Source organism: Simochromis diagramma, unplaced genomic scaffold, assembly GCF_900408965.1.
Source record: "Simochromis diagramma unplaced genomic scaffold, fSimDia1.1 OVJJ01000304.1, whole genome shotgun sequence".
NCBI classification, from domain to species: domain Eukaryota; kingdom Metazoa; phylum Chordata; class Actinopteri; order Cichliformes; family Cichlidae; genus Simochromis; species Simochromis diagramma.
Window position 1 is genome coordinate 1459619 of NW_024387030.1, and position 15223 is coordinate 1474841.

General features: G+C 38.6%; 1 protein-coding gene across 3 annotated transcripts in view; it reads right to left on the reverse strand.

Annotated features, from left to right (window-relative positions):
- LOC120739944 (ALK tyrosine kinase receptor-like) overlaps positions 1-15223 on the reverse strand; it is a 352648-nt gene that overhangs the window by 17542 nt on the left and 319883 nt on the right. For all 3 annotated transcript variants that reach the window (XM_040041948.1, XM_040041947.1, XM_040041949.1), the window contains exon 6: positions 3074-3205. In XM_040041948.1, coding sequence (XP_039897882.1) covers positions 3074-3205 — 132 coding nt within the window. The remainder of the gene's footprint in view (positions 1-3073; positions 3206-15223) is intronic.

The following is a 15223-nucleotide window of genomic DNA, read 5'->3' on the forward strand; positions in this document are numbered from 1 at the left end:
CAATCTGGCTTTTGAGTCTCGACAGCCTGACTGAGATGAATATGATATGTCTAGAGGCCAACAAATGTTTTTAGTTACTTGATCAGAGGGCTGTTTCTGATACATTTGATCACCAAATTCTTTTAACTTTCACATTATATTGGTAAGGTTTTGAACCAGTTTGCCAATTAACTTTCTGGCAGATGGTTCTTTGTACCAACAGATGACTCGCTAAGCACCTTACAAAAATAAATTTTTGTGCCTTTATTTTTCTACCTCTGCCAAAGGAGGTGGGGCTTCTGTGTGTAGTTGCCGTTTCTTTGTTTGCCCGTCGGCAGCATTAAGGAAAATACTGTCAGGTTGATTTGCTGTTAGAGAGGTGCAGCACAGGCAAAGGAAAAAATAAATAAATTTCAGAAATCAAAGTTTTGAGCTCTTTTGGGCTCTTCATTCTTAAATGACAGATTAGAGCAACTGTAAATTAAAGTCGAAACAAGATAAGTGATCAGATGTGTTACGGTGTAAGACTCTGGATTGAAATGTGGTGTAAGATGGGTAGCATGGTGCAAACTTCACTTTCTGGCGAGCCAGGGGACCTGAAACAGTTTACAAAATCATTAGGGTTTAGGTGAGAACAGACACCGTAACAAGCACATTAGTAGCTTCACCTCCATTTTTCTTGGTTACAGTCCCACTCTAATGCATTATTATTCGTTATGAAAAACAACTAGCACTTCACTACGATTATTCTGCCATAAGAATGTGTCTTGAACCCGTTTAAACGATCAACCAGTATTGTTGTTTCTCTTGCGGTGTCATCAACATACACGCTAGGAGAAGAAAAGAAAATTAAAAGAAATCTGTCTTCAATTTTGCAACTTTCTACCGCATCGTGATTGCACCGGACACCTGGTGGGAGGCAACCTGTCTCCAAACAATCACAGTGTGACTCGGACTGATTGGTGAAAGTCTGGAAATAACTGCTGCTTAATTAATAAACACAGAAAGGTTGCCAACATGTTCCAAACTAGCAGAGTCAGTCTGCACCAGTGAGCGTAATGTATCTCTTTGCAGCAGCGGACTTAAATCAAGTGGTTGCATTCTGCTGAAATCTTCTTATGGAAAAACAAAGTGATCGAGCTACGTCATGTCATACTGTAATAAAATTTTTGTCCTGCAGCAACTACATCAACATTTTTAGTGGAATTTCTGTTTCAGATCTATGAGATTCTGGCTGGACTCTGAATGTAAGTAGTTAATGTAAATTTCTTTGTTTGTAGATAGCAAGAGATTTGTGATTTTTTCCAGTTTATCATCACAAACAGACTCCATCTAATAGCAAACTTGACCCCATGCAGTCACCAACCGATAGCAGACTGACTCCCAAAAAGGCAATCAAAGCTATCACGGATAAACAAGCAAAGAAAACCATCAGCACTGGCAATACTGCAGCAGAGTCTCAAACATCAGCACTGTGAATTCCTACATGGATCCAGCTTTAACAGCATTTCGAGCAGGTAAACTAGTGTTGGAAAGAAGTGGGGTGTCTGCAGAATTTCAGCAGACTCAGGCCAACCAGAGGAAGTACTCTAACAAGGAGTGTAGGATGTGTTCATGTGTAATGATGCTGAAGTAGGATGGCGAGGAAGAGCCACAGGGACTTGGTTTTTCTTATATGTCAGGAATCTTTGTGATTGACACATGCTAAGTTTGTTCCTCCTGCCTCTTTCTGCTTTTCCCCCTGTTAATGAACTTTGAACAGCTCATGAAGGATTTAAATAGATCAAATCCAGTGACGATAACTTGTGGATATCACAGAGAATACCGTATCAGAAAGGGAACGCTGTGATTTAGCCAGCAGGGGTGATTATTACAAGTGGTAGTGATGTAAATGGAGCAAATATAGAACTTAAGCTACAGTAGTAGAAAAGTGTAAGGATAGACTGAGGAATGAACATATGGATAATTAGCCCTTGTCCTTAATTAAAAAGGATAAAGACTGTTACTTTTAAAAAAGTAGAGACGGAAACAGAACCTTAATTCAGAGCAAATGACAGCTGGCCTTCATGCCTTCATGCACTCTCAGCATTACAAAAGCACAAAGTGGAAAAGGTGTGCGGAAATGCACTCAGAACAATCAGCCTCTCTCTGCAGAACCCATTAGTTTGTGTCATATATTACACATGAGTTTCCATGCTCTGTTTGTTACTGATGTACGAGTGTGCAGCCACCAGTCTGATTAATGTCTTGAAAACACAATTCAGGAATATTGCTACGACGTGTACGAACCGGCTTTGTGTTTTACTGATTGTTACTTATGCTCAGATGTCCAAGTAAATCTTATGAAATCAAAATGTTACATACACATTGTATTCAAATGGAGATTATACCCCTGAGTTAGCCCCTCAGGCCAATTAGGACTGATAAGTCCTCCTCCAGTAGAAAGAGAGACAGTGCCTGGCTGGGATTTTCACCCTCTTATCTTTCAGCTCTCATTGTTAGCAAACCTATACACACGAGGGAGCAGCCATCATTTTAATAAGCACCACATGGGAGGCTGACCTGCACTGTGGGCAAATTAATTTTGCTCAGTATAGTATGGATGAAGAACTCTGAAATCAAGCTACAACATATGTAGGGGTTAAAGATCTCAACGGCGTGGTTATAAGTCACAGAAACAACACAAATACATTCAGGTAGGACTAAAAAAAGATCCTCGGGATTCACACGCACATAGACACACACAAACAGCGAGGCCTGGGGGACTTCACTTGTGAATGAGATGTCAGCATAGTTTGGTAGTGTTCCTCCTAGGCCTCGAGAAAAGCACAAAACAAATGTGCAAAGAGATAGAAATAACAGCTACAGAATATGTCAAGGGTGAGAAATGCTCGCCAAGCTGGCTTTTTTTTTCTTGGCCTTTCCCTGTGCTTCTCTTTCAGGAAAAGCTCATGAAGACATTCCGTTGCTGCTCTGCTGGGCAGGAAGCAACAGCTTCATTAAAGGAGGCTCACCACAGCTGACCGACTTCACGTGCGCTCTTTTTATCCAAAAACACAGAAAGGGCAGCGGCTCGTGCGTAGGGTGTACTCACGACACGCGTTGCCTTCGTCGTCGCCGAGCGGGCAGTCTGTACTGAAGTCACAGAGTTTGTCCAGTGGGATCTCAGGGCCGTTGTTACAGTGGTACTGGCCTTCCAGTGTGATGTTCATGCTGGGCGAGGATGCTAAACAGAGAAGAAAGAAATAGAAATTGACATAATGGTTTGCAGGAGATACTCTAGCACTTTGGCACTGTGTGTGAAAACAAAGCATTTTCACAGCTCAGGTAGAGTTTAGGAGATGTTTTGCTTGTTGGCAGCAGAATCAAAAGAATGCACTGCAAAAAACAACAAATGACAAAAACCCCTCATCTTTGGAGACAAGGAAAAATGTCTCCCGATTTAGGTTTAAGTTCAGACTGATGTGTTATTTTCTTGCTGACTCAGATAAATATACAGTTACTACATAAGAGTTTATCAGTGAGTAATAACGGCTAATATAACCCCTGAGTGTAAACCTTGTGTTACATCAGCTGACTGCCAGCACCATCATGATCAACTTGGCTTACGCAGTATGAGCATCTGGCTTTGAATACAGTACACATCCATCAGACAAGGAACACAAACACCAAAGAGAAAAGAAAAAAAAAAACATGACCCAGATACAGTTAGTAGATACACATGGAGTGGGAGAACACACATAATAACAAAGGCACCAATTGATATCACCGGTCTCAGCAACTCAATTGTAACCAGGAGCATTTGCATATCTATGCAAATCAGAAAAGTGATATCTCACCTTCACCTTAATAATCAGAAACTGATCACAGCAAAGAGAACAAAACAGACAGGCGGAAAGAAAAAACAAAAAAACTGTACACTGATGGGAATCTTGTTTTTTTCCAACGTCTCTCATGGAGGAAAAAAAAATGGGAAGTGATTCTTATCATGACTGACTGGCTGCGCCTACTGTAGTCTGCCCTTGATCTGTAATATGCAGATTTGTTCTCTGCTCAGATGAACTTGGCGTTAAAGCCTGATAACGATTTCAAGGCAGGAGAGGCAGCGTGCAGCATAGGCTGGTAGCTGAGACAACTATTCTGGCAAAATTTCATCATGAAGTTTGTAATGAATTAACTTTTTGTTTTTCCATTTTGCATTATGTTCTGCGTGACATGATGATAAAACCTTTGGCACCATTTCTGCATCACAGGCTTGCAGAAAATATGCCAGACCAAGTTAAATTGCAGGATAAATCCACTTTTATAATCCCTTACTCTTTGTTCGAATTGATTCAGGTTTATTTAGATGGCACCGAGTGACAACAATAGTTATCTCAAGGCACATTTATATAATTTATATGATAAACACGCACCAGCATAACAGACTGAAACCAAATGACACCTTATAAGCAACCACTTAGCGACAGTAGGGAGATGGAAAAAAATAAGCATTCCTTTTAAGAGCAAGAAATCTTCAACAAAGGCAGTTTTTCAGAATGCTTTTTGGACACCCTGATAATAAAGAAATGCAACAGTCCATCCTCAAAGTTGGATTTAGTGTCTCAGGGTGATACTGACTAAGTCTGAGACAGGATTTTCCTCAATTTTATGCTACACTTCACTATAGGTTGAAAGAAGCGGTCACAGAAACATGTTTTGTATGTGGGGTGAAAGACATAATCTTGGCTCATAATATTACAGGAGGTCAATATAAGTAGATACATTGCAATTATTACAATAAGCCAGTTTCATTCAGGTCCACAATAATCAAACGAATATTTGAGCATGCAGTTCTTTATATTTAAAGATATGACTTATTTCTGGAACCTCCATCTCCTTCCATGCCCATATATGGAAATCCTGAGCAGCCATCAGTGAGGACAGAAGAAGGAGCTGGGGTGGAGATGGGTTGCAAAGCAGTATGCAGATGCGCACCAGGTATGGGTCAGCTAAAGGAGGCTAAATATTGAGCCTTATATGAGATTTACTAATTGGAAGTGTAGAAGGGCATCAGCTGGGTTGTCAGTTGATGTGGACTAGTATTGATCTGCCTGAACTTTGTGGCCAGCCATAACTAATGCAATGCGGGATTTTCATCTGAAGTGAGGAGCAAGTTAGAGGTGATCCAGGGCATTAAGTCTTTAGATTATCTTTATAGTTTAATTACTTTGTATCGTCCAGCATCACAGATAAGTATAGGCGGGTAACTGCGCAGCACTGGTGAGAGCATTGTTTTAATATATCACTGGCTTAAACCAGTGAAAGCCACAAGTCAGTATGTATGTCAAAAGGAAACAAAGCAAACAGCAAGAAAAATGCTAAAGCTCATTCATCCACAATATTAGTATTATATTTTAATGTACTTCTTGCTTTCAGTTCTTTCAGTGCACCTTACCAATAAAGGCTAATAAAAAAACATAATTACTATAAGTGGATGCAGGTGTTGACATAAAGAACATAAAGATGTGGTAATAGATTGAATATGTCTCAGATAACATTTGGATAAGCAAACATCTAATTAGTTGCACAGGAATTACTGTCTACTTAGTGTGCAGCAGAGGCCCAACATTTCACACTTATGGCGTATTCTCACCTCTTTTTTTTTCTCCCACATTGTGGTGGAGAAAAACTTACGGCCCAGCAGGAAACTGGCACAGTGAAGTCTTTGGCTTAGAAAGAGAGGGTGCCATTTTTATTGGACAAAACACATTAGTCAGAGGCCTCCCACAGCACACCATTGTGGTAAGAAAGTCACATTAACATGTCAGTGAGTAATCCAGTTCAAACCCCTTTAAAGCCTGGCCTGATTAAATGACTGATAACGAGTCTGCTTAATGTCAGTGTTTGTGAAGTGCATTCCTGAGCTTTGTTTTGTTTTTTTACAAACTAAATGGAGCACATGCTTGCACACACGAAGCTGCAGACTCGCTAACATGTGAAATTCACGGAGGAATGGAGAAAAAGGCAAATACAGTATTTTATTCAAATGAGGGGAGGCGAAGTCTTGTTTGCCTAGCGCCCAGTGTGGGGGTATAGATGTGGTTTTGCTATGTGTATTCAGTCATGCTCAACACATGTATTATGCATTGCTTGTGCTCAGTGGCTTCCTTTCTGTATAATGTTGACACCGCAAGCTGAGCAATTTATCAAGAAAGGGAAAAAAAGTTACCAAGAGTACATTCAAGCCTTCGGGCGATGTATGTAAATTCATCGATTTATCTTAGTTTGATGACAGTGGAGTAAAAAGTATCAAAGTGGCAGTGTCACTAACTTTAAGCTCCTGAAGCAGGTAAGAGCAGCCAGATGTGGCTGCCGCACTTCTGGCCTACCGCAGTTCTTAAATCACACTTGTCAGATTGTGAAAACACGTGGGTCAGTGAGGGATGAATTGCCTGTGGAAGTAAGTGAGTTTTGTTATCCTTGTGCTCATGGGGCTGGCTTTGCTTTGAAAGGGGAATGATGTATGGATGGCAAAAAGCTGGAGAGGTGACTGGAGAGGGCACAGCTGCTGCTGGTAAGTGACAAAACATGCAGAAACCCACTTGTGGATTTTAACTGAATATCCACAAGTGGGTTTAAGATGGTTGATCTCATAATTCGGGAAGCCACCAGCTACTGTCTGATGATCTAGCGTCTGACCCCAGAGGCTAAATGGTCAATAAGCCAGTATTTCAGGGCTTGCAGTGGAGTCGGGATATCCAGATAGCAGAAAATAATTGTCAGGTTCAAGCCTTACTATTCTGTGTGCCGGTTATTTATGAATGAATGTATTTTCTAAAAGTTAATTTAAAAAAAGTCATTGGACACACTGACCTATGAATCATCATTCATAAAAAAAAAAGCCAGCATTGTGTTTACAATGTGCAGAATGTAGAAAACAATAAAAAAAAAACTGGAGAGGCCGAAAACACTACACAGGACCTAAGAGATGCATCTGGACCTTCAATTGATCCATCTAACGTTCGCTGAAGCCTCATCAGTAATGGTCTCAATAGAAAGGCGGTTATCAAAGAAGGGGAAACAGGAGAAAAGGCCAAATTACACAAGAACTGGATTGAAAATAAGTCTTAAGGAGTGATCAGCCATCTATAAAACATGGTGAAGGTGCTGTGATGGTTTGGTGCGGAATTTCAGCCAGTGATGTTGGGGATCTTGTAAAAACTGAAATTAGAATTATAAGTGCAGAAAAGTACAGTCAGATTTTGATCCACCATGTAACATTTGGCAAATATCTGATTGGTAGTGGCTTCATTTTTCAGTATAATGATCCCTTACCCACTGCCAGTGCAGTAAAAGCATACCTAGATAGAAAAACACACAAAGTAACACTATCAATTATGAATTGACCTCCTCAAGCCCAGACCTCAACATTATTGAAGCAGTGTGGGATCATCTGAAGGCTGCCAACATCCAAAAGGAAGCTTTGAATGGCCTTCAATAAGCCCGGAGAACTCTTCCTGTGGTCTATTTAAATAAATTACAAGAAAGCTACCTCAGAGACTTCAGGCTGTGTTGAAGAATAAAGGTCTTCATACCAAATATTGACCTTAAAGCTCACTAAAACTGTACAAACTCTATTGTATGTGTATATGCTGTATTTTCATATATGTTTGGACATTTCAATAAATTGATGCACCTGTTTCCCATAGTCCTATGAAAATATAAAGAAACAGGGGGAGTCTTGGGACTCTGGCACAGTATTGTAGCAAAAACAAAAAGAAATTAAACCCCTTAAGTCTGATTGCAACAAGTGCAAATCCCTTTAAGGCTGGGTGCAACATTTGCAAGCCTCTCAACTACGACGTTTTTGAAATGTAAGCATATAAAACTTTCTTAAATCGCGTACGGCTCTGAAAGGAAAAACACGCCGCCGTCACAGCGGGTCCTAAAGGGATATTCACTTTTATCCAGTGACAAAGCAAACCATTTCGGAGTTCAACAAAGATGCTGGATTTCTGTCACAGGAGGGGGGAAAAAAGCTATGGGATAAGTTTCCATAAAATTACACAAATATTCTCAAGACAGACTCATCGTCTCGAGACAATTCAGCCTTTGCTTTTTTATATCTGCACATTATATTTTCAGTGAAATTATGTAGAACATAAATGTGCAACTTTTTTTTCCAAAATAATGCTAGCGGCATCACAGACTTTTTTTTCCAAGGTCTACTAGATTTCAGAGTCGGAGGATTGTACTGACACTGGTATCCAGAAACAGGAGAGACCGTTAGAGAACACTTTGCTGTTATATTACTTCTCAGCTATGGTGCTTTTGTGTAAGGGGAGTGTGCTGAACCCATTCTTCACAATCTAAAGCATTCCGGTTATCACAGCTGACTGTTAACAACTATTAATGGATGACTGGTGAACAATTAACAAGTAACTAGACAAGAGTCATTTAGAAAGTACAATCAATAGGCAGCGGGAGTCACTTCACTAGTCCATCATAGTTAAAAGCTGCTTCCAGAGAGAGTGTGCAGGCCTCAGTGTGTCACTATTATTTAATTACTGCTACGTGACTTGTTGGATATCCTGGAAGACCTTCTGTATCCTCTGAGGACATAGTAAACAGGGGGAACAATATTTTGTTTTTGTATGCCAATGTAAAGTCTCATTAAAACCTTTTTGATAACAGCTCTGCAATACTTTGGATCTGAGTGCTTTATCATTTCTCTAAACAGAATTAAATTAATTTCAATTTAATTAAAAACGGGAAAAAAGAGCAGCTTTTAAGTTAAATATGGTTTTTGTGCATTTCACTGCCAGTTGATCATGTTTGAGTTCAGACGTGTGCTCAGTGGAGTTTAGCGTTTCGTGTCTGTCATCTAATTATAAGCCAAGTTGTTCTATTTCTTTTAAAAAAAACAACCTTTTATTCGTGCCATCTGCTTACAGGATGAAAATCGAAGAGACTTCATCTACAAGATCAAAAGCAAAATTAATTTAGAGCACAAATTTTGAAAAAATGACTTAGATGTCCAAACATGTCTTAAATGCAGTTTCCTAAAAACCTATTGAGGTCACTGACTGCAAAAATGTGCAATTTTTATTTATTTCTTTTAGTGGTTTAAACATTGTTTGAATGTGCTGTTTGTCTCCCGACAAATGTAGACTGAATGTAGCAAAAATTTCATGAAAATGAAAAATATAGAACTTGATTAATAATGTGTAAACAAATGAATACACAAACATCTCCGGCCAACCAAAAGATGAGAAGAATAATACTTAGACAAAGTTTTAAAGTCAGAGAAAACATTTATTTGCATTGGCTCGTGCCAAAGCCAAACAATGGCTTAGGATGGGTTTTCTGGTTCAAGCATTTCCCTCATGGCAGAAACTGAAGCACCAGTGAGCTCAGCTGAAATCAATTCAACAATAGTACTTAACATTTTAGTGTTTTTGCACAACCCCAATAAAAATATCGCGTTTAGATTCCACTGATAGAGACATTACACTTGGCGAGATATCAAAAGATCTTGCAAACCAGTTTGCCTTGCCATTTGAATAAAACTTCTGACATGGTTTGGTGGATATCGCTTGTAGATTTGAATACAAACAGACGCATCCTTGTTGAAGACAAGCTGCAAAAACACAATCTGGAGTCATAGAGAGGGTAGACTCATCCAGAAATTAATATGGTTTTTGTTTTCCTACAGATGAGCAAGCACGTCAGTCACATCGTAAAATCCCTCTGTGTGCTCTAAAACAACAACAACAACAAAACCAGTCTGAAGAACCGCCTGGCTTGAGATCTGCTTGTGCTTCGTGTGGATAGAATGCCAATAAGCAGAAAAGGAAACACAACAGAAACAATATCTTTGCAGACTTGATTGAGTCTAGCAGATGATTCAGCAGTAGTTAGAAGTCATTTATCCGATTTTGGTCATTCATTACTTCGCAATCTTCCATCTTAAGTGCCATAATGGTGGCCTGTCCTCTGTCACAGGGGACAAAAATCTAAAGGAGCCCGAGCACGGGTGGTGCAACTATCTTGCCACCCCATTAAAGGCAAAATTTAATGATATTTATGGAGATTTACAGTGGCTGCAATACTCAAGATGGATGCAGCTGGGTTTCCCGCTGGACAGTCGACAGGACAAGAAGTATTCGCTCATGAATTCAATTAACTGCACACAGCCACGCTCGATTGGTCCGAGCTCTGCCCAATCACCATCACTATCTGTCATGCTCCCTGCTGGAGAGAGCCGCACACACTCGAGCAAAGATGGAGAGGGAAAAACATCTATTCTACACTCCTAAGATTTTTTTTTCTTTTTTTACTGCAGAAAAATGACAGATATTGTACTGAGTGTAAAATAATACATGTGTACAATATTGTTGGATTACCCATCTGTTTTTCTTTTTTTTAATCTTATATACACACTTATATACATACTCAAACATTGTCCAGACATCTCCTCTACTTTTTAGGTTTATTGATATTTTTACTCTGTCTGATCTAAACTAAAAATGACAGACGAGATAACAGCCTCAAAACAACGAGCAAGGAAACACCGACGTTATTGAACTGGTTCTAAGAATTCTCAACTACAGCTACACAACAGAGGCCACATTGAGTTTAAGGCAATGTCACAATGTGAAATACTTGGCAACTCTGGAAAAAGTTGAAAGACAGACACAGCACTCTTGATCCGAAAAGCTAAGCATTTTGGCCTCTACCATCTTGGGACTTTGAAGTGACTGACAAACTGGGGGACACATATATGGCAGCAAGTTCACCAGTCTCAAGATTGCATTACTGCTCTATTGTCTATTTGACTCTACACTGGGACAAATTTACAAAATGATTAACCAAATTAACATTATTATATACTCAGTCTTCAAAATCACAGATAGTAGATAGATAGATAGAGGTAGAAGGATTTTTTTCACTCTATACAATCAATCTTTATGCAACCTTTGAAGGTTAAAGGGACTTTTGAACTGGCATGATCTATAGTAATTATTTGCGTTTTTACAGTAAATACAGACTGGACCTGGTACAGGTGCAAGGTGTGTTTTGTGTGTCACACACTGTGTCCGCTAGCTAAAGTTACAGTATTTCCCACGGAGAGAAAAGAGTGAACACTAACTTTACAGACAGAAAAAGATGTCCTCATTTCTAATCACATACTGGATCTGTATATGTATTTTCATAAATTTTGTAATTTAATATTGTAAAACGTCTGCAAAACAAACATAAGTTATACTTAATTTCTGTAATTCAAATGTTGCATGAAAATACTGGAGTTTCTAGCAGGATAAAAAGGTTAGTTTTCTGTACTGTGATGGATTTAGAGTGAAGAACAGTGTGTTGGACTGGTGCACAATGGCTGTGGTGCTTATGGTCTGTACTCAGTTATGTAGCAGAGATTAATTTGCATTTAAGCTTATGAAGATTAGATTCATTCACTGAATTCAACCTTTATACGTTTGGTACAAAGGTAGTATAAACAGAAGGATCCTGAATCAGCCCAGCAAAGACTCCAGTCAGACTCACTGGACGTCTTTGGAAAATGTTAGGGAGGCAAAGATTTTAGACTTTTAATCATATTTTCTTGTATTTTACAGCTTGCCCTACTAACAAAGAGCTCGACCATGCCCATTCACACTGCACCAAAGTAATGAAGTACAAGATATACAATTAAATGATAAACAATTAAGGTGCCTGTTTTTTTCACTACTAAAGGTCCACAGTATACAGTATATTAAAAATGCAACATTTTCTGTGGATTAACAAAAACGTTCTGCTTTATAATTCCAGTACGGTTTGGGCAGGAGGCTACTAGAAGATTTTACATCATTTTACACAGTAATTTCTTAAATTTAAACCCAGAGTGTTGTGCTGACAGATTTCTCTCATTAACTACAGCCGCATTTCTTTATCATGTAGAGAAAATTGAGACTTACTATTGAAATTGCACTTCTTTTTCTTATACTGAGATATCTCAGAATGATTAAATGTGCCGTTATACTCACCCTTTACAATGAAGGCAACAGATAATATTTATTTTTTAAAATTCTCTTTCATTGCTCGTGTTCTTCACAACAGATTCAAGCTGAGTACATTTATTAGAACTAGAATTTAGACAGGAATAACATTTATCTTCTCGTACTAATAGTAAGGTTCATTTAACTTTACACAATGCATGGCAGAGCTGTCCGCCAATGCATTACAAAGGCTGTACTTTTTCACTTTTACTCGAGTAAGAAGTTGCTTTAGTACTTTAACATTTACTGGAGTATTTTTTAAACACAGTGTCTGGACTTCTACTTAAGTAAAGAATGTCTGTACTTTTGCCATCTCTGTAATACTTGACCTTAAAAAATGGAATATTAAAGTTTGGTTTCTGTGTAAGTACTATAAAATAAATTCTACTTGATTTGACACTCTCTATACACAAAAATGAGCGGAAAAGGTTCCTCTTGTGGTGGAACAACAGCTATACTAAACAAGCCCATTCTAAGAGCTGTCATTGAACGTAGTTCTTGCACTGTGGGCACAAAAGATAGAAGTACTTTCTACAAGTTAGTAGAAATCTCAGAAAGTTCCGGTGTGCACTGCACACAGTTGAAAAACAGGTATTTAAATATAAAACTATAATTTGCATATGTGTAACTTTGTTTTGTTGTTGACTTTCACACAGTTATAATGATGCTGTATAATTCTTAGTATTGTTTCCTCTGGTTATTTTTCTCAGTTTGGTTGCCCGTGGTCTGACTTCATAAGACATTTTATACCACCAGAAAGCTTTCAGGAAAATAATATCAACATTAGAGCCAGTGGAAAATTTCTCTCAATGTGTTTTTTTTTTCTTTTATCTGCAATGTTGTGGTCATTTCCTTAAAGTATACAAAAGAGTGAAATTCACAAAGTACATCATTGTATGACATGCTGGCTGTTCCAACTTTTGTTTCTTGCATTACCACGACTCTGCATCTACAAAGCTAAGTAAACATTGTTACCAACCAATAATACAGATCAGCTTTGACATCAAAGCGTCTTTCCCACAGTCAGGGCGACTGTGGTGAGACTGTAGCCTTTGTTTTGTTTAAAATGATCAGCATTATGCTACGGGGCTTTGATTCCACAGCACTGGCCTTGATGTTTCATATCTTTTTCAGTCTGATGAGCAGGTTTGGGTTTATTTCACGGGAGAAATCATCTCAGTGCACTAACTTTAAGGTAAAAAGTCATAACCACTATTTTTACTCCACTACAGGAAAAATGTTTGCTACCCATTGCTGACACACTGACTTCTTCAGAAGGTGATGCAATATATCAGAGGCTTTTTTAAGGACGTAAATTTTTGTTAATGCTGTTGAAATTTGTACCAGCAATAGATCAAAGTCATAAAACATCATAGAGCAATACTTTTTAGTGCACTGAACAGGATCAGTGAAATCGCTCAAAAACATAGAGCTTCCTCAAGAGTTTGAAGACATTTCAAACAGATAACCATTTAAAAATGAAATATATTGTAGGTTAGGGTTAGGTCATTGGTAGAATATATATATATATATATATATATATATATATATATATATATATATATATATATATATATCAGGGTTTGCCAGTTACTGAAAGTGTGTGTGTGGATCTGCCTTAACTTAGTCAATATAAAACTTATAAAGTCTGATTGCTAAAGCCTCAGTCACACACACCTGGAAACTTGCAGGGAACTCCTCGCCAACCTCTTGTCGCTAGGGAAAAATATCTATTCGTCGACTCGTTTGTGAGTGGTTGCTGGCGCCAAAAGGAGCTGCACCAAAAATCTCCTTGTGATTGTTTTCATCACTAGCAGATTGCCACTGTCACCCGCATGAAAGTCACAGGCTGTATCCCTCTTTGCACCCAGTTTCACCTAGCATCTGCTGGCAATTTATAGCAACCATTCACCAACTGGTTGGAGAATACAAATTTATTCCCAGTGACACGAGTTTGCTGAGTGGTTTCCTAATGGTCTCTTGGCCTGCGTGACAAGAGCCTTAGCAGTTGATTTTACAGCATCTACCACCAACCTCAAGCAACCACTTGTCAACCGGTTGAGGGATACACATTTTTTCATAGTGACTGAAGGTTGCCAAGGGGTTGCCAACCAATCCCTAAGCCTGTTTCACTGGGGCCTGAATTCCTCACAAATTCCCTTCTGTTATGTTAAGATAATACTAAGAACTGTACACATTATAGACCAATAAAAGATTTCTGTTGCTATAATCAATGACCGGTTAAGCTACTTCCCAACCCTTCTGTACCTACATAAAAATGATTACATAAAATGTGCTGTTTGATATTAAACGGATAGGAGAAACTCAATAAACAGATTCACCCCAGAAGTCTTCATCCATAAATATGCTTTACAGACTGTAATTAGATTTAATGTTGCTTTAACTTGATTGACTTTTTGTCAATACTAGTTTAAGTCCATAACATCCAGAAATTTCCTCCTCTTTGCCAGGTTTGTGCTGATTCAGACATCTGTTCCATTTGGCGTATGCATGTTGTGAACACTCTACTTGGTGCCCTGGGCCATTTAACACTTGCTCAATATCTTAAAATGAAACTGCCTGTGTAGATTGCCTTGGAAAGGTGCCTGCAACAGAAACACAGTTTGGGTTGAGGGGATGCTGCTTGCAGAAAGGCCTAAGGCAAGAGATTAGAGGTAGAATGTGATAAAGCTTAGTACTGCCAGAAAGGCTCTTGTCTTGGCAAGTTGTATCTTATGTTAATTGATGAGCTTTGTTTTCCTGTTTTTAACTTTCTCGTAGTTTTTTGTCCTCGTATATTCTCTCGGTGATCCTAACATGTTTTCAAAAGACTTCAAAGTATCCTCAACAAAATACAAGATCAACAGAAATATCCATATAATTAGCTCCAGGTAAATCTGACAAATAGATGGACTTCTGATTGCCTTCAAGGGTCCTAAAGGCTTTGAACGCAAAGTAAATGATAACTTCTTTTTAATATAAGCTTAATTTATTTATGAAGTAGAGATCTGTGATCAAAAGCTGTATTTTTATAGTGCTCTTTTAAGCCAGACCGTGAGGCACAGTATAACACGTACTCTGCTAGTAAACTCTGATACAGCCAGGAGTTGAACAACCAAAACTAATTACAGGTTCATCGTATGCTTCTGAAAGTTCCTTATTAATACCAGACAATATATCATCATGTTGCCTAGCAGCCACATAACAATGGA